The 21869-nt window shown below is 43.3% G+C and overlaps 3 protein-coding genes across 3 annotated transcripts in view; 1 reads left to right on the top strand and 2 right to left on the bottom strand.

Moving 5' to 3' along the window:
* Window positions 1-66: 66 nt before the first annotated feature.
* LOC115107550 (leucine-rich alpha-2-glycoprotein-like) lies at window positions 67-2217 on the bottom strand. The gene is made up of 2 exons (XM_029630953.2): window positions 2109-2217; window positions 67-1814 (listed from the first exon to the last, which is right to left on the bottom strand). Exon 2 carries the CDS (start codon window positions 1802-1804, stop codon window positions 806-808), a length of 999 nt encoding a protein of 332 aa, XP_029486813.1. The 5' UTR covers window positions 1805-1814; window positions 2109-2217; the 3' UTR covers window positions 67-805.
* Window positions 2218-2547: 330 nt separating this feature from the next.
* Window positions 2548-7496, top strand: LOC115107551 (solute carrier family 66 member 3-like). The gene is made up of 7 exons (XM_029630954.2): window positions 2548-2851; window positions 3959-4041; window positions 5265-5334; window positions 5854-5911; window positions 6301-6421; window positions 6829-6870; window positions 7115-7496. The coding sequence occupies exons 1-7, from the start codon at window positions 2688-2690 to the stop codon at window positions 7204-7206; spliced, it is 630 nt and encodes a 209-aa protein (XP_029486814.1). The 5' UTR covers window positions 2548-2687; the 3' UTR covers window positions 7207-7496.
* Window positions 7497-7500: 4 nt separating this feature from the next.
* The window catches only part of LOC115107549 (rho-associated protein kinase 2-like), a 71767-nt gene continuing 57398 nt past the window's right edge, over window positions 7501-21869 (bottom strand). Inside the window, 14 exon segments of the mRNA XM_065008650.1 lie at window positions 7501-10298; window positions 11133-11239; window positions 12690-12852; window positions 12855-13001; window positions 13148-13418; window positions 13565-13643; window positions 13907-13995; window positions 14292-14359; window positions 15092-15322; window positions 15686-15857; window positions 17824-18015; window positions 18934-19028; window positions 19140-19233; window positions 21614-21800. Coding sequence (XP_064864722.1) covers window positions 11137-11239; window positions 12690-12852; window positions 12855-13001; window positions 13148-13418; window positions 13565-13643; window positions 13907-13995; window positions 14292-14359; window positions 15092-15322; window positions 15686-15857; window positions 17824-18015; window positions 18934-19028; window positions 19140-19233; window positions 21614-21800 — 1891 coding nt within the window. The 3' untranslated portion in view covers window positions 7501-10298; window positions 11133-11136.

The following is a 21869-nucleotide window of genomic DNA, read 5'->3' as shown; positions in this document are numbered from 1 at the left end:
TTAGCAGTTGAATTTCAGCTATTTTTGTTACGTTCGTTGTTGGAATGAGACCAAGGTGCAGCGTGGTAGGGGAACATCTTACTTTTATTTACAATGAACACCAAAAAAATACAAAATGACCGTAAAGTTCTGCAGGCTCTACAGGAACTAACCAAATCAAGATCCCGCAACGGAAGGTGGGAAAAAGGTCTGCCTAAGTATGATCCCTAATCAGAGTCAACGATAAACAGCTGCCTGTGATTGGGAACCATACTAGGCCAACAAAGAAATAGAAACATAGATTTGCCCATCCAAGTCACACCCTGACCCAACCAAATAGAGAATAAAAAGGCTCTAAGGTCAGGGCATGACAATTTTGGTAATATTTTACAGGTCAAATATAAATTGAGACTGCGGTGGCCTGTTGTTTGCATTTCCTTCAGTTATGTTCAGAGATTAATATCAGTACGTGTTTAATTAAGCCTTTAACATCTGACTACTTTTACAACAATTTTACTTAATACATCATTATTTAATAGGCATATTATTCAGTCAAGAGGTGGGGCCAGTTGGTGGGGTATTTATACCCCTTTCTGACAGACTAAGGTGCTAGAGAGCAAGGATAGGACACCAAGATAAGTAATTTAAAATTCCAATTCAGGTCACTTTTTTATTTACGTGGATGTGTGCATAATTATGAAGAAAATACACAATATGCAATAGACCAACATTACCTTAGATTCATTTGAGATATGAGTTCAATAGACCACAGTTTGAGATAGATTATAAATTATCACTTTAACCTGAGTGAAAAAGGTTTGATGGATCAGAGTCCTAGCTCACTGTCAGTTAGTGACATAACTGATCGTTCCTTCAGAGACTCAGGGCTGGCACACCTGATGTCATCGGCCAGGAAAGCTTTCTTCTGGTTCTTATGCAGCCACCTCCACAGGTACTCGACCTTGCCATCGCACACCCAGGGGTTCACCGTGAGGTCCAACCCCTGCTCATCAATGGAGTGAAGTTGGTCCAGCAGACCAGGAGGGATGTGGCTCAGCAGGTTATCATCCAGACTCAGGTGCGCCAGGTTTGGGAGGCCATGGAACAGTGTTGGTGGCAGTTGTCCAAGCCGGTTCTCCAGAAGAAACAGGTGTGTCAGGTTGAGGTTGTTACTGAAGGTAGACACGTCCAGGGTGCTGAGTTTGTTCCCCTCCAGCGTCAGCCTCTCCAGTTTGGTCAGAGGGTGTAACGAATTTGGCGGGAGCTTCTCCAGGTGGTTATGTGAGAGGTCAAGGTTCTTCAGGTGGCGTAGTTTCTGGAACAGGGCTGTGGGTACGGCCGTCACACGGTTCCCTGACAGGTCCAGCCAGGTGAGGTTACTGTTGTCAGGGAGCCAATTAGCACCCACACTGCTGATCAGGTTGTTCTTCAGCACCAGGTCACGCAGTGGAGCGTGGCTGAAGACATTGGCGGGAAGCTGATCCAATGCGTTACCCGAGAGAGCCACCGAGAACAGGTGAGGGACACCCCTGAAGAGATCTGAGGGAAGGGTGCTCAGGTTGTTGTTGTACAGGTAGAGCTCCTGTAGAAGGGGTGTAGCTCTCAGGTGCTGTTCTGAGATGGAGCTGATGTTGGTGAACTGGATGGTGAGGGAGGTTGTGTTGCTTGGAAGACCGTAGGAGGGGAACTGGGTGAGGGGGACTTCATTACAGACCACCTCTGTTTTTCTTGGGGATATGTAGCATTTGCAAAGGGCTGGGCAAGAGAAGGTGCCATGGCAACAACATGCCAGAAACAGGAGAGGAAGGAGAAACCAGATCTTCATCACTAAGGCACTGAGCAAGGGAAAAGAGAGAGGAATGCTCATAAATGTTAGGTATTCTCCTGTCGGGAAATAAAAATTGCTTTGCAATTAAAATGCAATTGCTAAAGTGCTGTGCCTATAATGTTATTACAAGCGTAAATAATTGATTTGATTACATTAAATGTGGATATTTCCAACTACAGTAGGTTACATAGTAGGTTACATTTCTCAGTGCTTAGATCACTAGTATAGACATGTCCTTAGGCTTCTGTCCAAAACTAATGAGCATATTGATCAATAAAAAGTTATTTGAAATTTCACTTACCCTGGTTTTATAATTGTCTAAAATGATGCTGTAAATATGATACCAGCTCCTGTTTTGTATCGTCCAGTCAGAATGGTTTGAACATTGTAGACGGGAATTAGGAAGGTGGATAGCCTGCCTTACAATCATTAATCATTGAGTAAATAATGAGCGATCAGCACTTGGCGGGAACAAACAGTTCCAAAAGTGAATCACGAACCTCTGGAGAAATAGGCCTACATTCATCTGTGTCATATTTCTTTCACGTTTTTCAAACTCACTGACCATCATATAGGCAGGCACAACTATAACTAAACATACAGTATATAGGCTACTGTTGTAACTGTATAGTTTGTCATCCATGTAATGTAATATAACGCTTCTTTGAAATACAAGCCATACAAATTCGGGGGCGCACTTCAACGCTCACTATGTGATGGCCAAAAGGTTATTGCTTGAAGTAATATACTGGAAAAATGCTCAGCCACCTGTCAAATTCTCTCGGGTAGACTGACTACACGCTGTCAAGTCAATCCGGCAACTAACAGGAGTGATTGGAGACTACAAGTATCATTATTTTTTACCCAATACCTAGACAATATGCTAACGTCACCCGTAGACGACTCGAACATTTTGTTACACTTGTTAAATTATAGTACATTCTGCTTATGTTTAGTGTCTAAAATCCCGTCGATTGTTCTCGTAGCGAGAGCGAAGTCTTCCAAGGGATTCAGCCTGAAGGGCTTGCTGTTGGAGTTGACTGGGTAAGTTAAGGACATCTCCACACGCCTGTACTCACATAGCTGTGTTTCAGACTAGCCTATTGGTACATGTATGCAACACTTAAGCATACATAGTCTAATTTGCACGGATAAATTGAGACATAAAAACAACGGGTTTTATTTTTGTTTGGGGGGTTCTAGTACATTTCGATGTTTTTGTAATAACTAGGAAGCACCAATGATGGCTGTTTTGCTATTAATCAACTAGAAAACAGGTTACACCATCAACTACTAAATTAATGTCAAGTGGTTTGAAACATCTCATCTCCTCTGAGTAGGAACAGCATATGACATTCAATGTATTTCTTCTAAAGCATACTTCATGAGATATAGGCCTATAACCCATCAAAGATGCATTTCCGATAACGTTTCCAGATGCTATACCTACAGTCCTGTCTACCTTCTGAAATAACTTTGATCCCCCCTGAACTCTTCCTCAGCTTTCATTAACTTTGAAGCGACGTGTAGGGGAAGAGGGGCTTAAACTAGGCATTCTATACTGTACTGGTCTCAGTATAGCTCGGCTGCAGCTGTGGTGCCCCATTACACTGTCACTCGACCCACTGGTAAATGTCAACTGGAAATGGATGGGGTACAGACTGATGGGGAGCGTCTGACTTTGGGAGAATGGAGTGAGGGGAACCAGGGTGTCAGTTGGCAGCATGGTAAAGGCAAGGGCGACTCCTAACCCAACACCTAGCTACCTTGTCAAGAGATTCGGATTCAGATGTAATAGCTAAGGTGTTGGGTTGACAGTCTAAATGTCCCGGGTTCAAGGCCAGGTCGGGACAACCTCATGACTTCACTACAGTACAACATACTACAGAAATCAGACTCCCCTAATCCTAATTCCCTGCAGTACAGTTTTGTGATTTAGTGTGTTGGCATACATGCAGCCTGTGTGTCTGGTCACTCTGCTGGTACTGGCATCTAAATGAATCCTCTGTCTGTCTGCCTGCCTCTCTCTCTGTCTGTCTGTCCTGTCTCTCTCTCTGTCTGTCTGTCTCCCCCTCTGTGTCTGTCTGTCTGTCTCTCCCTCTCTGTCCGTCCATCTGTCTGCCTGTCTGTCTGCATGTCCTTCCATTCCAGATATGTCGTGTTTGTCACCTACCAGATTCACCATGCTGCACCATCTTCCACGTTCCTGGAGTACCCGATACTCATTTCCCAAGGTGATGTTGCACAAGATGATGCTATCATATGCAATGATTTGGGCTATGCCCCCATCATGGCACGAGTCATGAAAGGGTGTTCTTCCTGTGTGTGTGTGTGTGTGTGTCTGTGTTCTGAGTGAAATATATATAAATAGAGCATTGTGTGTGTGACAGAGAAGAAGATCCTTAAAGGTGAACTTCAATATTTTACAACTTGATGTTAATGTTTTTTCATCTTGAAAGTATATGGACCAGGAGAAACTGTAATCCGGGGTTATTTTTTCTTAAAAAAGAGCTAATGTGCGCTAATGTGATTAGCATGAGGTTGTAAGTAACAACAACATTTCCCAGGACATAGACATATCTGATATGGGCAGAAGCTTACATTCTCATTAATCTAACTGCACTGTCCAATTTACAGTATCTATTACAGTGAAATAATACCATGCTATTGTTTGAGGAGAGTGCATAGTTATGAACTTCAAAATATATTAATAAACCAATTAGGCACATTTGGGCAGACTTGAAACAACATTTTGAACAGCAATGCAATGGTTCATTGGATCAGTCTAAAACTTTGCACATACACTGCTGACATCTAGTTGCCAAAATCTAACTGCACCTAAACTGGAATAATACACTGTGGCCTTTCTCTTGCATTTCAAAGAAGATGAAAAAATAAATAATAAAAAAAGCATGTTTTTTCTTTGTATTATCTTTTAACAGATCTAATGTGTTATATTCTCCTACATTCATTTCACATGTCCGTGTTTCCTTTCAAATGGTATCAAGAATATGCATATCCTTGCTTCAGGTCCTGAGCTACAGGCAGTTAGATTTGGTTATGTCATTTTAGTCAAAAACCGATCCTTAACAGCCTATACAAACTTAAGCTAACTTTAGCCACAGCTAGCTAAAACTCTATGGGAGTAATACGGCAACTGTGCAATGTTACAAAAATCATCTTTAATGTCAAATAATTCAGTTGGTTTGGCCGTGATATTTAGAAAATTATCACGGTTGACACTATACCATTGATAGCCAGCTAGAAGTGGCTAAAGTTAGCAGACGTTTGTAGAGGCAGTTTAATGAAATCTGAACCATGGATTACTTTTTATCCTTCCCATAGACTAGTTACAGGGTGAAGAATCACCTAACATTAACTACTGAAATCCCCCTTTAACAAGTCTGTTGCATTAACTAAGAGGTGTAAATTGAAGCACAGTGTATTTTTGTTTTAGACACCGTCCTGCTTCTGCTCATCCTCTATTACAATGGGAAAGCCAAGCACAGCTTGATCTACATTGCACTGTATCCTCCACCCAATCAGAATGCAGATGCTCAGGTAGATTTGACCGATTACAATCTTTCACAGACACAATTATACATTAAAGACCACTGAAAGGGGTGAGCGATGTGAGAGCGTGTATGCTATTTGTGTTTTGCTGAGGGCGATTGCTTTTTAATTGAAGGGGAGGGAGTCAGTACAAGTGTCTGACTCTCATGACAACCGTAACCAATCACTGAGTACAAGCGTCTGACTTGCATGACAACCCTGACCAATCACTGAGTACAAGCGGCTGACTCATGACAACCTTAACCAATCACTGAGTACAAGCGTCTGACTTGCATGACAACCCTGACCAATCACTGAGTACAAGCGGCTGACTTTGACAATCCTAACCAATCACTGAGTACAAGCGGCTGATTTTGACAATCCTAACCAATCACTGAGTACAAGCGGCTGACTTTGACAATCCTAACCAATCACTGAGAAATGACAAACATTGCTCACTGTCAGCTGTTGTAGTCTTTAATGTTCCACTCTAGATTTGTAGGGGGATGGAAACTTGTCACACTACAAGATTGGATCATTGATCTGGCTATGGTAAGTATAGCATGTTAGGTCCCACTTTAAACAAACTACAACTTGTAAGGCTTAGTGAACGATTCATAAACTGTTTATAAGGCCTATATAGATGCTCCAGAAATCATTCAGCTGTTAGGTGACTTGTGTATAGGCCTTAATCCTGTTTCTGAGGGCCCACAGTGGGTGTGCAGGATTTTGTTCCAGACCAACACAATCATCCAATCATCAAGCCCTTAGTTGAATCAGGTGCGTTAGGACGGATCTGCCCTCCGTTCTTACCCAGTGGGGCTTAAATCAGGCTGTCATTGTAAATACAAATGTGTTCTTAATTGACCTGCCTGGTAAAATAAAGGTCAAAAATCAAATAATCTTCATGTCTGTTCTTGGTCCTGTTTCTACCCCTTCAGAGCCTCTGTACCTTAATCAGTGCCAGCAGTAAGTTTGCCTCTGCCCAGTGCCTGTACCAGTCCAAGGACTCCTCCGGGGTCAGTGCCCTCGCCTGGAGCATATCCTGCTACACCTGCTTGGGTGAGTACCAAGCCAAGGGAGGGGAAGAGACTGTGGTCCAATTCCTCTACCATTCAAAGTGTGCACTTGTTCACACCCCTTCATGTATTTACAAAGAATGGATTGGTGTAAGGAAATGATGGAAACTCCCAATACTTACATCCAATCCACTGCTTTTAAATCCATGAGGAGTGAACAGGTGGACACTTCAGGTTGAAGAGTAGAGAATCTGACCACCAGTTTGGTACTAAAACAGTAGGCCTCTTCCATTGGTAATTTGTATTGTGGGGGTCTGAATGTTTAAAGGGATATTTCACCCTTTTGTAATTTGAGTGAACTGTCCCTTTAATACAGTAATGGAGATATCATTGACTGTTTTGAGGGTTTTTTGTGCGTCTGTTTTTACACTCAAATCCTCTGTGTTTCAGCGAGGATGTTCACTACAATTATGACAACAGCAGACATACAAGGTCAGTATCTACTGCCTACCTTGTAGAGACTTGGCAATCACCATGTGATCTTAGTCCATAGAGATGTACTAGAGCTCATTTCATACTTTTGCTGAAATAGGGCTTTAGGCCAAGTGGGTCCTCTACCCAACTCTATGGCTTCGATGAAATAGATCACTTTCTGAAAGTTCAACAGAAGTTATAAACATTAGGAAGTGAGCCCACAGTGATCAGTTTGTGGCCTTTGGTTCTTTGATTCTTCCAGTTCTCACCCGGTTCGCGGTCTTGTCATCGCTCAATGGATTTGTGCTGGCCATGATATTCTACTACAGAAGAGATGTCAAAAAGGTGGAATGAGCTTTGGAGATGAGTCTGTCAGTCACCTGAGTCATATTCTTCAGGCAGCAAACAGAAGAACACAGAATGACACATTGAGGGACTAACTGGACTTAAAACTGGACTGTCCTATAAAGAAAACTAGCATTTTCACTTGCAAAATGTCTGACTTGTGAAACCACAAACAAGGTCTTATCCATTGGTCTTTTGGTCCCAGAACATGGTATTGAAGCAACCCTTAGGAAGAAAAAGTCTTAAATTCTCCAAAATGATGAGCAATACAAGTAAAACACATAATAAAGAATATTCACTGTCTTATCGAGTACAGTATTTATTCTGATTTTTTTCCAACAAGCCATGTAGTAGACGGGCAGTGATATAGAACATAAATTGAATATATTGTTCCAGTTCTGTCTGATGGTCAGCATTGTTTACTGAAGCCTGAAAACTGATGACGAGAAACTCCGGGGGTGAAGTCTTCTCTAGGTACAGATCTAGGAATAGCTTCCCCTCCCCCAATCCTAACCGTAACTATTAGTGGGGTAAATACAAAACTGACCCAGGATCAGCGTCCATTGGGGCGACTGTGGAAGAATATTCCCATATTGTACTTCATGGTTCACCTTATTCGGTCATAAAGACAAACACTTTAGCTTGTTTCCAGATCCATTTGTGCCGTTTTGCCCCTTTGGTTGGTGTTGTTGACAAGACAGCACAAACAGAGCTGGGACTAGGCTACAAACACTTTACTCTGATAATGTAACATGATTTGAATGAAGTAATACACTCATCTAAGTATCAATTGTAGACTAAACTCAGATTTCACACTTTAAATTATATTTTTTATACATAGCCTATCTTGTAACATTACAGGGAAAAATATGTGCAGTGAAATATTTAGTTTTCGTAAAAATAAAACTATCACATACGGTACCAGTCAAAAGTTTGGACACACCTACTAATTCAAGGGTTTTAATTTATTAAAACTTTTTTCATACATTGTAGAATAATAGTGAAGACATCAAAACTATGAAATGACACATGGAATCATGTAGTAACCAAGAAAGTGTTAAACAAATGAAAATATATTTTATATTTGAGATTCTTCAAAGTAGCCACCCTTTGCCTTGATGACAGCTTTGCACACTTGGCAGTCTCTCAACCAGCTTCATGACGTAGTCACCTGGAATGCATTTCAATTAACAGATGTGCCTTGTTAAAAGTTAATTTGTGGAATTTCTTTCCTTCTGAGCCAATCAGTTGTGCTGTGACAAGGTATACAAAAGATAGCCCTATTTAGTGAAAGACCAAGTCTATATTATGGCAAGAACAGCTCAAATAAGCAAAGAGAAACAGCAGTCCATCATTACTTTAAGACATGAAGGTCAGTCAATGCAGAACATTTCAAGAACTTTGAAAGAATCTTCAAGTGCAGTCGCAAAAACCATCAAGCGCAATGATGAAACTGGCTCTCATGAGGACCGCCACAGGAAAGGAAGACCCAGAGTTACCTCTGCTGCAGAGGATAAGTTCTTTAGAGTTACCAGCCTCAGATATTGCAGCCCCAAAAAATGCTTCAGAGTTCAAGTAACAGACATCTCAACATCAACTGTTCAGAGGAGACTACATGAAGCAGGCCTTCATGGTTGAATTGTTGCAAAGAAACCACTACTAAAGGACACCAATAAGAAAAATAAACTTGCTTGGGCCAAGAAACACGAGCAATGGACATTAACCGGTGGAAATCGGTCCTTTGGTCTGATAAGTCCAAATTTTGCGATCTCCGCATGTGTGGTTCCCACCATGAAGCTTGGAGGAGGTTGTGTGATGGTGCTTTACTGGTGACACTGTCAGTGACTTATTTAGAATTCAAGGCACACTTAACCAGCATGGCTACCACAGCATTCTGCAGTGATACGCCATCCCATCCGGTTTGCACTTAGTGGGATTATCATTTTTACATTATCATTCTTACACCTCCAGGTTGTGTAAGTTCTATTTGACCAAGAAGGAGAGTGATGGAGTGCTGCGTCAGATGACCTGGGTTCCACAATCACCTGACCTCAACCCAATTGAGATGGTTTGGGATGAGTTGGACCGTAAAAATGCTCAGCATGTGGGAACTCCTTCAAGACTGTTGGAAAAGCATTCCAGGTGAAACTGGTTGAGAGAATGCCCAAGAGTGTGCAAAGCTGTCATCAAGGCAAAAAGTGGCTACTTTAAAGAGTCTTAAATATAAAATATATTTAGATTTTTTTGGACACTTTTTTGGTTACTACATGATTCCATGTTTTATTTGATAGTTTTGATGTCTTCACTATTATTCTACAATGTAGAAAATAGTACAAATAAATTAAAACCCTTGAATTAGTAGGTGTCCAAACTGTTGACTGGTACTGTATCTTTGTGGCAATAATACACTGACAGAACACGTATTCCTATATATACACACATACACACACCTAATACAGACCCATCTAATTATATAGCTTATGAGGATCACCCAGGCATGTAAAGACACAGGCAAATCTATGGCTAGGTCTGTATGTATTTCATCATGACATTTATAAAATAAGGCAGTTTTAGAGCGACCTGCAAAGTATTTCATTTCTCGATCCATGAAATCATGGAATTTGCCATGACATGCATAGTGTATGAAGCCTGGTGCCAGATCGGTTTGTGCCGTCTTGCCATTGGCATGACAACAGCACAGCAACGGAGTTGGCAAGACGGCACAAACGGATCTAGGACCAGGCTATACTGTAGAAGGCAGAAGGTGAAACCATTTGGTTTACTGAGACATATGCAAGTCCGACTGCAGTCCTTACATGAATGCAACGTTAACCTGACCCTCTTTCCCTAAAATATCTGGCGTTTTGCAGTCTTTGGTTGAATCCAAAATGGCACCTTACTCCCTATATAGTGCAACTACTTCTGACCAGAACCATATGGACCCTGGTCAAAAGTTGTGCACTATATAGGGAATAGGGCCCCATTTGAGACACTGCCTTTGTCTCTGAAAAGGCAAAGTAGATGTATAGGTTCCACTGTGTTCAGGCTCCAGTCCACATGATGTGAGAGGATTCAGCACATCTTTGTATCATAGAGGTAAACTGTGAAGAGAGAAAATAAATTAATTCATATGGCATTTTGCTAGATGAAGTCGGATTACGCACACGAAGAGTGCGTGCAAAAACCCATACAGACAACAAACAGCTAACAAAACACCACACACACACCACACAGCTAATAAAACACCACACACACACCACACAGCTAATAAAACACCACACACACACCACACAGCTAATAAAACACCACACACACACCACACAGCTAATAAAACACCACACACACACCACACAGCTAATAAAACACCACACACACACCACACAGCTAATAAAACACCACACACACACCACACAGCTAATAAAACACCAGCCATCACCACCACAAACTAGCAGCACACAGCATGCAACGAAACAAAGATTTGTTGAGAACTTCTCTGACAACTCAAACGCACATTAACACTGACTGTGGTGGGTTCTTCAGCAGAACACTGACTGTGGTGGGTTCTTCAGCAGAACACTGACTGTGGTGGGTTCTTCAGCAGATATTATCATCATATTGTAGTGAATGTCCAACTCGGTGACTCCCATCAGAAAGCTCTACACAACCCAACCATTACTGGCAATCAATTCTGTTTAATGCCCCTATTGAAATCACACAAAACATGCATAATAGTGATAATACCGGTGTGCTATTTAGTAGACACTTGTATCCAAAGCGACCTACAGTACAGTGAGTGCATACATTTTTAGTCTGTTATCCCTCTCAGAATTGAACCTACGACTGAGGTGCCATGCTCTTACCAATGGAGCCACACATGCATCAGGCCTCAACAAAAACTCAATTTCCCAGCAGCCACTGCTGAAGTTACCCCTCACTTCCTCAGAAGCCGAACATATCATCATCATCATCATCATCATCATCATCATTGACATCCTCCAACGACCAACTCCAGTCCTTCAGGCTTTCAAAATCAACAAGCAATCTGAAACGGTAGAGGGAGTCCCCCTGGTGTCAGTCCATGGCCTGCAGTCCATGTTTTAGTCAGACACTACAGTGAGCAGTTCCTGATTCTCTACCCTTCTGCCCTAACTGTACACTTTCATGGATTGAAAAAGACTGGTGTAAGAAATATGGTGCAAACTCCCTAGTTCAGCCCATATATACACCAATCCAGTTCACTCCTAGATAGAGAACGGTAGAGAATTGGGACATGGGGTCAGCCCTGTACAGTAACTTGAAATGCATGACATGAGGCAGAGGGTGGAGGAGCGGCTGAGAGAGGGAGTGGTTAGTAGAGATGACATGAATGAGCGGCTGAGAGAGGGAGTGGTTAGTAGAGATGACATGGATGAGCGGCTGAGAGAGGGAGTGGTTAGTAGAGATGACATGAATGAGCGGCTGAGAGAGGGAGTGGTTAGTAGAGATGACATGAATGAGCGGCTGAGAGAGGGAGTGGTTAGTAGAGATGACATGGATGAGCGGCTGAGAGAGGGAGTGGTTAGTAGAGATGACATGAATGAGCGGCTGAGAGAGGGAGTGGTTAGTAGAGATGACATGAATGAGCGGCTGAGAGAGGGAGTGGTTAGTAGAGATGACATGAATGAGCGGCTGAGAGAGGGAGTGGTTAGTAGAGATGACATGGATGAGCGGCTGAGAGAGGGAGTGGTTAGTAGAGATGACATGGATGAGCGGCTGAGAGAGGGAGTGGTTAGTAGAGATGACATGGATGAGCGGCTGAGAGAGGGAGTGGTTAGTAGAGATGACATGGCAGGCAGTGCAGCAGACTGACAGTCACACACAATACTGACTGGGGTCTGCTACTTACAGTCTAGCAGAGTGATTAGCACTAGTATGATGGGGGGGTTCAAAGGTGAGGAGTCAAGTGTCAGTGGAGGATGATTCTGAGCATGGGGCCAGCACTAAAGGGAAGTGGCCAGTGGAAGAGAGTGAGTTAGGAGCTAGCTGAGCATGTGAGTAAATGAGTTTTCCAGCATTCTGAGGCTTTCTACACCCTTCGTATTCATTGCTAAGGTGAATGATGGACCTCACACTGATGACACCGACTTGGCTTTGGTTATTTGTGAAGGTATAGTGTTGAAAGTGTGTAAGTCCAGGACTAGGCATAATCTTTGTCTGGGAAACCGGCACAGAGTTGTGACAGTTTGGAATAAGTATTGTCCATAAAAGACTCAAGCAACAGCAAGAACATTATGCCATGATTGCAGATTTGTTTATAAGATAAGTTACTTATTAGCTCATAAACTGGCAATTAAGCTAAGCAAGATGACTCTGGTTTAAAAGACAAGTAACATAAACCATTATGTGATTACTGTGGAAAGTTCCTAGAATGAATAGTCTGACAAGTACACTCCTACACTACACAACATTTGAAAGATTTCCAGTTCCTAGTCAAACCCCACCCATAGTCTCACCTGGGCTTCCCTTCGAGCTGAGTCTTCTGGCGGCTGGGCTGGACCTTGATGGCTCCGCGGTAGGAAAGGCTAGGGGAGTTGCGGGGGGGGGAGCGTTGTGGGGTGTTGCGGGGGGAGGCTTGTGGGGAGGTTTCTGGGGAGGAGCGAGAGGGTGGCTCGGGGCTTGGGCAGCGGAGGCTGCAGTGGGGGCGGGGCTAGGGGTGGGGTGTTTCCGGGGGATGCGTTTGATTAGCTGGCTGACCCATCTCTTCTGCTCTGTCTGAGAGCCGGCCAATAGGAGCAGGTCTTTGGCCGTGGACATGTCATAGTTTACTGAGGAGAGACGAGGGTTAAGGTTAGTCAATACACTCTAAAACAGGTAGAAAAACCATTATGAACTGTGCTGTACATTGGTTAACAATACTAGTGGAGTATTTGAACCACGGCCCAACAAGATGTGACCTTTGCCCTCTACTGACCCCTGCAGGGGGCGATGACCTCCTCCTTCCGGTCTAGGTGGTCCTTGTGGCACTTGGTGTGGCAGCGGCGGCACTCCAGCGCGGGCGGCGGCTTGAACACGTTCCACAGGGGTCGCGTGCATGCCTCGCAGCTCGACGGCAGGTGGTAGAACGTGGGGATGAACTCGTGACCCTTGTGCCTGACGAAGGACGAGCGCTCGCCTGTCAGCGTTAGGGGCTCCGCCACAAACTCTTGCTCCCGCTTGCTCTCGCCCTCGTTGGCGTACAGAATCTGTGAGGGGGAAGAAAGGGAAGACAGAAAAGAGAGGGATGAGAGAAGTGAAATTCACCATTAACAGTTTTTCTACTGCTCAAAACAGAGGAATGTAAAACTAGTCCAGGACAGCTTGGCTCAACTTTGTGTCTGAGTTATGTTACCTGGAATATCCGGGGGATTTCTTTGACGTCAGCGCGGTACACGTCTGTCTGAGTGACCGGTCGGATGTGGAACAGCTTACTGCAAGGAGGAAAGAACAAGGTTATGAACAAGGTTATGATAGGCATCTCAATACAAGCAGTTGGTCTCTATCAGCAGAGGCCATAGGAATTCATGGGACGAAAACAGAGGCTTCGTCTCAAATAGCACCCTATTAGCTACATAGGTCTCTAGTTAAAACCAGTGCACTATGGGCCCTAGTTGAAAGTAGTTCAATATATAGGGAATAGGGTGCCATTTGGGAGCAGACAGAGCCACATAAGAATGTGGATGTCTTCACTTACTTGATGTCTAGGATCATGAAGGGGTTGGACTGCTCTCGGTCCATCTCACTGTTGTAGAACAGAATCTTCTTACTGCTCACTACCACATACTGTCAGAGAGAGAGAGAGAGAGAGAACAGTCACACTTTATCATCTCAAATGCTGGGGAAATATCAACGTCTGTAGACATGGGTTCAAATAGTGTTTGTTTTCTTTTGAATACTTTAGTGTTTGATTGAGCCTGCCCGGAGTGTTAAATGGACATCGTTTACACTTTTGGGACTATTCCACTTGTTTCCATTGAGCCAGGATAGCTCAATCGATCGCAGATAAAGCATTTCAAATACTATTAGTACCCAGGACTGTATTAGCAGAAGGATAGGCGGAGCCAGAGGGAGCAGCATACCTTTCTATCCCATCCAAACCTCTTGGTATTCTTGGCAGGAAGTGACAGCCAGCCCTCCAGCCTGGTATCTGTTTTGCATAAGGGAAAAGGGAATTACATGAGCAAATAAGAGCAATACCCTATTCCAGTATATTCCATACTGCAGAGAAGTAGCGGAGGTTAGGAGCCAATCCACACGGCACACTTTGTCTCAACAAGTTAAACCCCTGTTGTCAAAACAAACATGTTGCGTGCATCATATTATGCCCTTTAGCCAATTCATTTATCTCTATAAACATTTTTTACATGACTTCCTTGCAATTGTATTTTGGTATCATCTACTAATTGTGCTTGAAACAAAGCAGGGCTGCTGTCGTGCACTCATTATGGGTCAAAGAAGTGCATTATATAAGGAATAGGGGGCCATTTCAGATACAGCTCAGGAACCCTACACTGGATCCATTCCAAAAGACAAACAATGTCTGGACAGTCCTCATACTATAGTTTGAGTCAACTCAAGGTTAACAGGGGCCACAAAATGTTAGGCTGAGACTTTCCGCACACAGCTGCAAAACACCAGGCAGTATTAGTAGCACTGTAAAGCCACTGTCAGTAGTGTTAGACACACAGCTGAGTAAAGCCACTGTCAGTAGTGTTAGACAGACAGCTGAGTAAAGCCACTGTCAGTAGTGTTAGACACACAGCTGAGTAAAGCCACTGTCAGTAGTGTTAGACAGACAGCCGAGGCGGGAGAGAGAAGGTGCGTATTTTTGGCAACTAGCTGCATTGTGTTTGAACTTTGAACCAGCATGCGGGTTCACCTGCACCACTGCGGTCAGGCTCTGGGGGTGGCTGCTCATAGGTGAGGGCCAAAGGTTGGCGGCCATGTTCTAACCACCCATCATTTCCTTCATACTCCTCCTCCTCCTCCTCATCCTCAAAGAGAGGGTGAGATACTCTGAAGGAGGGCCGGGTGGCAACGCTGACAGATTTCTGCGTGCGCTGGTAGTGGAAGGACATGGACTCAGAGGTCTGGGAGTGAGTGATGTGCACTACGCAGCCACAACAGAGAGAGAGATAGAGAAAAAGGATGAACGGAAAACAGGCAGGAATAAGGAATAACAGGTGTATCTTAAAGCAGAGGTTTAGGAATAGTGAAACAAGGGGTGGGAAAGGCCATAGTGATGGGGAAATAAACGTGTGAGGGACATTGTGCTGAGACAGAGAGATAGGGGAGGATAGAGGAGAAGAAATACTGTGGAAAGAGACAGCACAGAGATGGAGGAGGATTGACTAACAATTAGTGTTAAATTACTACGTGCTCTGCGTTTTGACTCGGGTGCTCGGCGTTTTGACTCGGGTGCTCGGCGTTTTGACTCGGGTGCTAAAGTGAGGGGTCTTGAAAGTGTTGTTACCTGGGTAACCGCTGTCGTCCATGTCCAGGTCGTTACCACTGCTGAAACTAGTGGAGTCCATGGAGGTGATGCTCAGAGAGGTCAGCTGACAGCGCAGCTGCTCGATGTCACTGTCCTTACTGTCCAAGGCCATCTGCAGCTCAATGTGCACCTGGCTCTCGTCTGATATCACCTGGAGGTGGAAATACACACACACACACTTTTGAATTTAGCAGAAAGAATGTCAGTTAGGTTGGATTTACTGGTGTCTTCATATGGATGTAATTGTGGGAGGTCATTACAGCCAACTGGCCTCATTCCCCAACCTAGTAATAATAACAACAACAACAACATGTGAGATGCTCACAGTGAAATGTTCACAGCAGCAAGTGGTTGTGTGATGCTGAGTTTAACATTGTGATTGTGTTTTGGTCGGACTAGTGCTGAGCGATAAGTGCTTTTTGAGGTAGTTTCCGTTATTAAAAAAGTATCACGGTTTTCGATTTCAATATTAATTTTTTTAACATTAAATGCATTTAAAATAAATGACATGACAATGATTTTAGAGCTTTGTAATGGAAATTCCAAAGCCACAAATAGTGAACATTCAATTTTCAAAACATTGAAAATATTCCATCAGGTCCACATTGAGTAGACATCAGTAGAAAAATAGGAAATGACTATGAAATAATAAAACAGTTCAGTTGTGTATATTACTATATTAACAACTTGATTCTTTTTCATTCCTCAGTCATCATCTCATCGCTGCTCAGACAGTAGCAGTCAGCCAGCCAGTTCTCTGTGTTCCCCATAATGTACTGCCTTCAGTCATCCTATTTCGATTGCCTGCCTAAGCATGCTGCAGAGCTGTCTGACAAAATCATTTGACTAGTTTTTCCAAAGTAGATAAGACATACTTTCACAAACGGTCTCTGTCCTTCTCGTTGTTGTGTTGTGTACATTCCTCCCTCATTCGTATGCATCTAACCTAATGTTGCAGGCGTAAAAGTGTATCCGTCCAGAGATCTGTGCCATCACAGCAGCAAGATTTGTGACCGGTTGCCACGAGAAAAGGGCAACCAGTGAAGAACAAACACCATTGTAAATACAACCCATATTTATGCTTATTTATTTTATATTGTGTCCTTTATCCATTTGTACATTGTTAAAACACTGTATATATATATTTATATATATAATATGACATTTGTAATGTCTTTATTGTTTTGAAACTTCTGTATGTGTAATGTTTACTGTTCATTTTTATTGTTTATTTCACTTTATATATTCACTTTATATATATTATCTACCTCACTTGCTTTGGCAATGTTAACACATGTTTCCCATGCCAATAAAGCCCTTGAATTGAATTGAATTGAATCTGTATATAATGACTAGATGCTCATGTTTCCACCTTAACAATGGGAGTCGTTGTACCAAAGGCGGGAAGGCAGGCGACAAGCTTAAGTTCAAAGTTCACCCATTGGATTTATTTTGGACATTTGTCTCTTGTCCGAGACGGAAAAAATAGGCAGATTATGTTCATTGTAGTTAATTGCCACGTAGATTGAATATTTGGCTTAGTGAAAACTACAATTTCCTTCAGCTCAGCGTCCCCCATAAAGTTCTTGACTTGAATTCTCTTTCGACAAATGCTGCGTTGGACTCACAAAACAAACAAAAAAACATTGGTCAAATTACGAAACGTTGGTTAAATCGCTCAGCACTAGGTTGGACTGACTGACTGCCTGTTAAAGAGGATGTGTGATGGTTAGTATAAGGTTGTGCTTTGGTTAGTATACGGTTGTGGTTGTGTGATGGCTAGTATAAGGCTGTGGTTTGGTTGTACTGACTGACTGCCTATTAAAGTGGTTGTGTGATGGTTAGTATAAGGTTGTGGTTTGGTTGTACTGACTGACTGCCTGTTAAAGTGGTTGTGTGATGGTTAGTATAAGGATGTGGTTTGGTTGTACTGACTGACTGCCTGTTGAAGTGGTTGTGTGATGGTTAGTATAAGGATGTGGTTTGGTTCTACTGACTGACTGCCTGTTGAAGTGGTTGTGTGATGGTTAGTATAAGGATGTGGTTTGGTTGTACTGACTGACTGCATATTAAAGTGGTTGTGTGATGGTTAGTATAAGGTTGTGTTTTAGACTGACCGCCTGCATGTCGTTGATCTCTTTCTGGTACTTGATGATGGTAGAGTTGAGTTTCTCCTTCTCTGACCTCAGCTCCAGCTGCAGCTTCCTGTTCTCCTTCTCCTTCCTGCGCACGTCCAGCGTGTCGTCGCGGTTGTGACCCGTTCGCAACGTCTCCCTGCGGTTCATAATCTCGGCCAGCTTGTTGATCGCCTGGTGGGTGTGTACATATACAGTCCACAATATATTATGGTAATGGACAGCACACTGCAATATATATTCTCAATGAAAAACACGTTATGGCCAGGTTTCTCTGGTTTCTCAGCCTAGTCCTGGAACAAAACACACATGTAATGGAGATTCTCTATTGAGTATGCCTTTTAGTCCAGGACTAGGCATCTAACCCTATATATTAAATCAACAAATAGATGCATACTATGTAACATTGGAGTTCTGTCGCTGTCCTGCTGAACCCAGGACATGAACAAAACCATAATTTGTATTCCAGGTGCTAGCGTTTTATGCTAACCATTACCCTACCAATAACATGGGCAGTGTTCAAATACCTATACTTGCTGTCTAAATAGTAAGCATTTGGGGTATGTGAAAATATACAATTTTATAGAAAGTGACATTTTGGGAAAGACGATGCTTTAAATGCCAGGATGTCATATACTCATTTCCATCTAGTAGAATTCACTGCACACTATTGAGGAAGAACAGCTGATAATCAGATATGACGAGCTGTACCCAAATGAACTATTGATTCCCGCCAATGTAATTGTGCATTCTCAGTATGGATGAGCCTAGTATGTTGATATTTGTTTTGTACCTCATTCTAAATAGTATGTAGTACTATTAGTACACAGTATTTAACTTACTACTGTAACGCACTCTGGATAAGATCGTCTGCTAAATGACTAAAATGTAAAGATGTCGTTTTAGTAAGTAGTAGACAAAATAGACTTCAGACACAGACATCGTCTTAGTAGGGTTAGGGTGACGCTACTACAGGTCTCAGGGCAGGTGATGTCACCGCAAGATAGCTGCTAGCGCTCACTAGCCAGCTAGTTCACACGTGACACACATCTGTCCAGTCTCATCTGCCCAGTCTCATCTGCCCAGTCTCACCTGAATCTTGAGTGTTCTCTCCGTCTGCAGCTGCTTCTCAAAGGACATCTTCACACAGTTCATCTGTCTCTCCTCCTCTCTCGCCTTCTGCAGCTCTGTGGACCAAACCAATACTAAACATTCTCATAACATCTCTGTTACATTCTGGCCACTGTGAACCGGGGCTCAGAGCACAAGGGGTCTAGACAATGAGAGGGGTGACTCACGTTGCTGCATCTCCTTCAGTTGGTTATTGAGCTCCTCCTTCTCATTGGCCAGGTTGGCCACGTCCACTGTCAGGGTGCGGTTGGACTCCTCCAGCTGTAGGAGACAGCAGAGGACAGAACGGCGTTACAGACACTCCAAGTACTGTGTGTGTGTGTGGTCTTTTCATGCGAGTACAGTACATAAAAAATAAAAAAGTCACAACAAGCCTGATGGAAAAAGCACATTTTCCAGTAAACTTTCCAAATGTCAGCAAAATCTAAATACGCAAGACAAATTGGGATCTTTTTGTGTCTGTAAAATGAGTAATGCGAGAATTGGCGGTGGAAAAGCCTTTATGTTCAAATTTTGATGTAACAACATATCAAAGTGAACTAACGCGATGACGTGGTGTCTGGTCCTCCCACTATGACTCGTCAGGAAACCATGCAGTTTATTAGGCTACAGATGAAGCAAGTTATGATGAACTTCACAGGGTCGTGAAAGTGCAAGGAGATAAGCTTGATGCTCCTTTCCAATAAATATTGAGGGTCTGATTCTGGTGACATGATGATCGATGCTTGGCTGCTGTTTGACAAATAAAAATAATCTTTGTAAGGAAGTGCTATTTCTTATGCAAATGACCAGCTTACTGCTATTACATTGCTATAACTGAGACAACGTATTTTCACAGTAAAACATGTTAGGTCCCATACAGGATAGCTCTCACACCCACACACACAGCACACACACATACACACACTAACTGCCGAGGACACACAGATAAGACATACACCCACACATTGCGAGGAGGACACACAGCCTTGACTTGCCGAGACAAGAACGCACACACATACACACACGCATTGCGAGGACACACAAACTTGCCAAGACAGGAACGCACACACATACACACACTCATTCCCTCTCCTGGGGATGGACTCCAAAGACAAAGAACTCTTCCAAACTGCCAATGGGACGTCGACACCAGTCTGGAGGGAACGGCCAATCAACTACCAGCAACCTACCAGAGGCCAGATCTACCAGAATCTACCTACGTCATACCCATGAATAAAATGACTGCACACAATGTATTCAGGGCTCTTGTCTGAAGGTTCCCTATGGACTGGACGAACGAGAGTCCGTGCACGCTATGCCAGATATCTCTACACTATAAAATAAACTGCCTTAACTATACCTGATCCACCTTGTCCAGTGTTTCAACTTGTCTCCTGTATCGATTCATCAACATCTTGCTGTACTGTCTATAATAGTCTCATTATGTAGGCTATACCAGCACTGTATCTGTGAGCTGCATGTGCCAAGACCAGAGCGGGCACATTCGCTATATAACACAAAATCTTTTGTGACAAAACCATCAGTAGAATTGAAAATGCGATGGAAACAGATTTAAATTCTATTTGGTACATGGAAGTTATTTTTATGTGCACTACATAATCAAGCACAGCCTTTTATCGATAACAAGTCACTTTGATGGAAACATCTCTGGAAGGAAAATGAACATTTTTATGCGGATTTTAGAATATTTGCATGAAAAACAGTTGGCTTTTGGATGGAAGCCTAGTTTCAGAAATCTAGCTAGTGAAACCTAGCTTCGGAAACCCCTAGCTAGTGAAACCTAGCTTCGGAAACCCCTAGCTAGTGAAAGCTAGCTTCAGAAACCTAGCTAGTGAAAGCTAGCTTCAGAAACCTAGCTAGTGAAAGCTAGCTTCAGAAACCTAGCTAGTGAAAGCTAGCTTCAGAAACCTAGCTAGTGAAAGCTAGCTTCAGAAACCTAACTAGTGAAACCTAGCTTCAGAAACCTAGCTAGTGAAACCTAGCTAGTGAAACCTAGCTTCAGAAACCTAGCTAGTGAAACCTAGCTTCAGAAACCTAGCTAGTGAAACCTAGCTAGTGAAACCTAGCTAGTGAAACCTAGCCAGTGAAACCTAGCCAGTGAAACCTAGCTAGTGAAACCTAGCTAGTGAAAGTTAGCTTCAGAAACCTAGCTAGTGAAAGTTAGCTTCAGAAACCTAGCTAGTGAAAGTTAGCTTCAGAAACCTAGCTAGTGAAAGTTAGCTTCAGAAACCTAGCTAGTGAAAGTTAGCTTCAGAAAACTAGCTTCAGAAACCTAGCTAGTGAAACCTAGCTTCAGAAACCTAGCCAGTGAAACCTAGCTTCTTTGACAATATTCTTAACTGATTGATTGATTTCAGGTCTCAGTTTCACTCTCTCTTCCTCCCTGTCAGCCCCCCCTCCTCTGTGTCAGTCTCTCTTCCTTCCCCTCTCACTCTCCCACGTCAGTCTCTCTTCCTTCCACTCTCTGTCAGTCTCTCTTCCTTCCACTCTCTGTCAGTCTCTCTTCCTCACTCCCTCTCTGTCAATCTCTCTTCCTCCCCCTGTCTCTCTATCCCCTCCCTCCCTGTTGTCTACTAGCTCCTGCCATCATTTCTCCTCTCCCTCCCTCTCTCCCACTCCTTCCCTCTCTCCCTCTCACCGAGCCGATGGTAGCCTCCTTGTCTCCTAGCTCCTGCCTGTGTCTGGCCGTCATATCCTTCACCTCCAGTTCCTTCATGATCTTCTCCTTCTCTAGGTCAGAGTACTGCTCTTCGGCGATGGAGCGCGCCAGCTGCTCCGAGTCCGCCTTGGTCAGGCTCACCTCCAGCTGGGCCGCCAGGGAATCCCTGAGGGAAAGACGATCCGGAATATGAGGGAATGTGGGAACATTGGGGAATTGGACACTATAACCTGGG

This window comes from Oncorhynchus nerka, linkage group LG24 (genome assembly GCF_034236695.1).
Source record: "Oncorhynchus nerka isolate Pitt River linkage group LG24, Oner_Uvic_2.0, whole genome shotgun sequence".
Taxonomy (NCBI): Eukaryota; Metazoa; Chordata; class Actinopteri; order Salmoniformes; family Salmonidae; genus Oncorhynchus; species Oncorhynchus nerka.
This window is presented reverse-complemented; position numbering and strand designations above follow the sequence as displayed.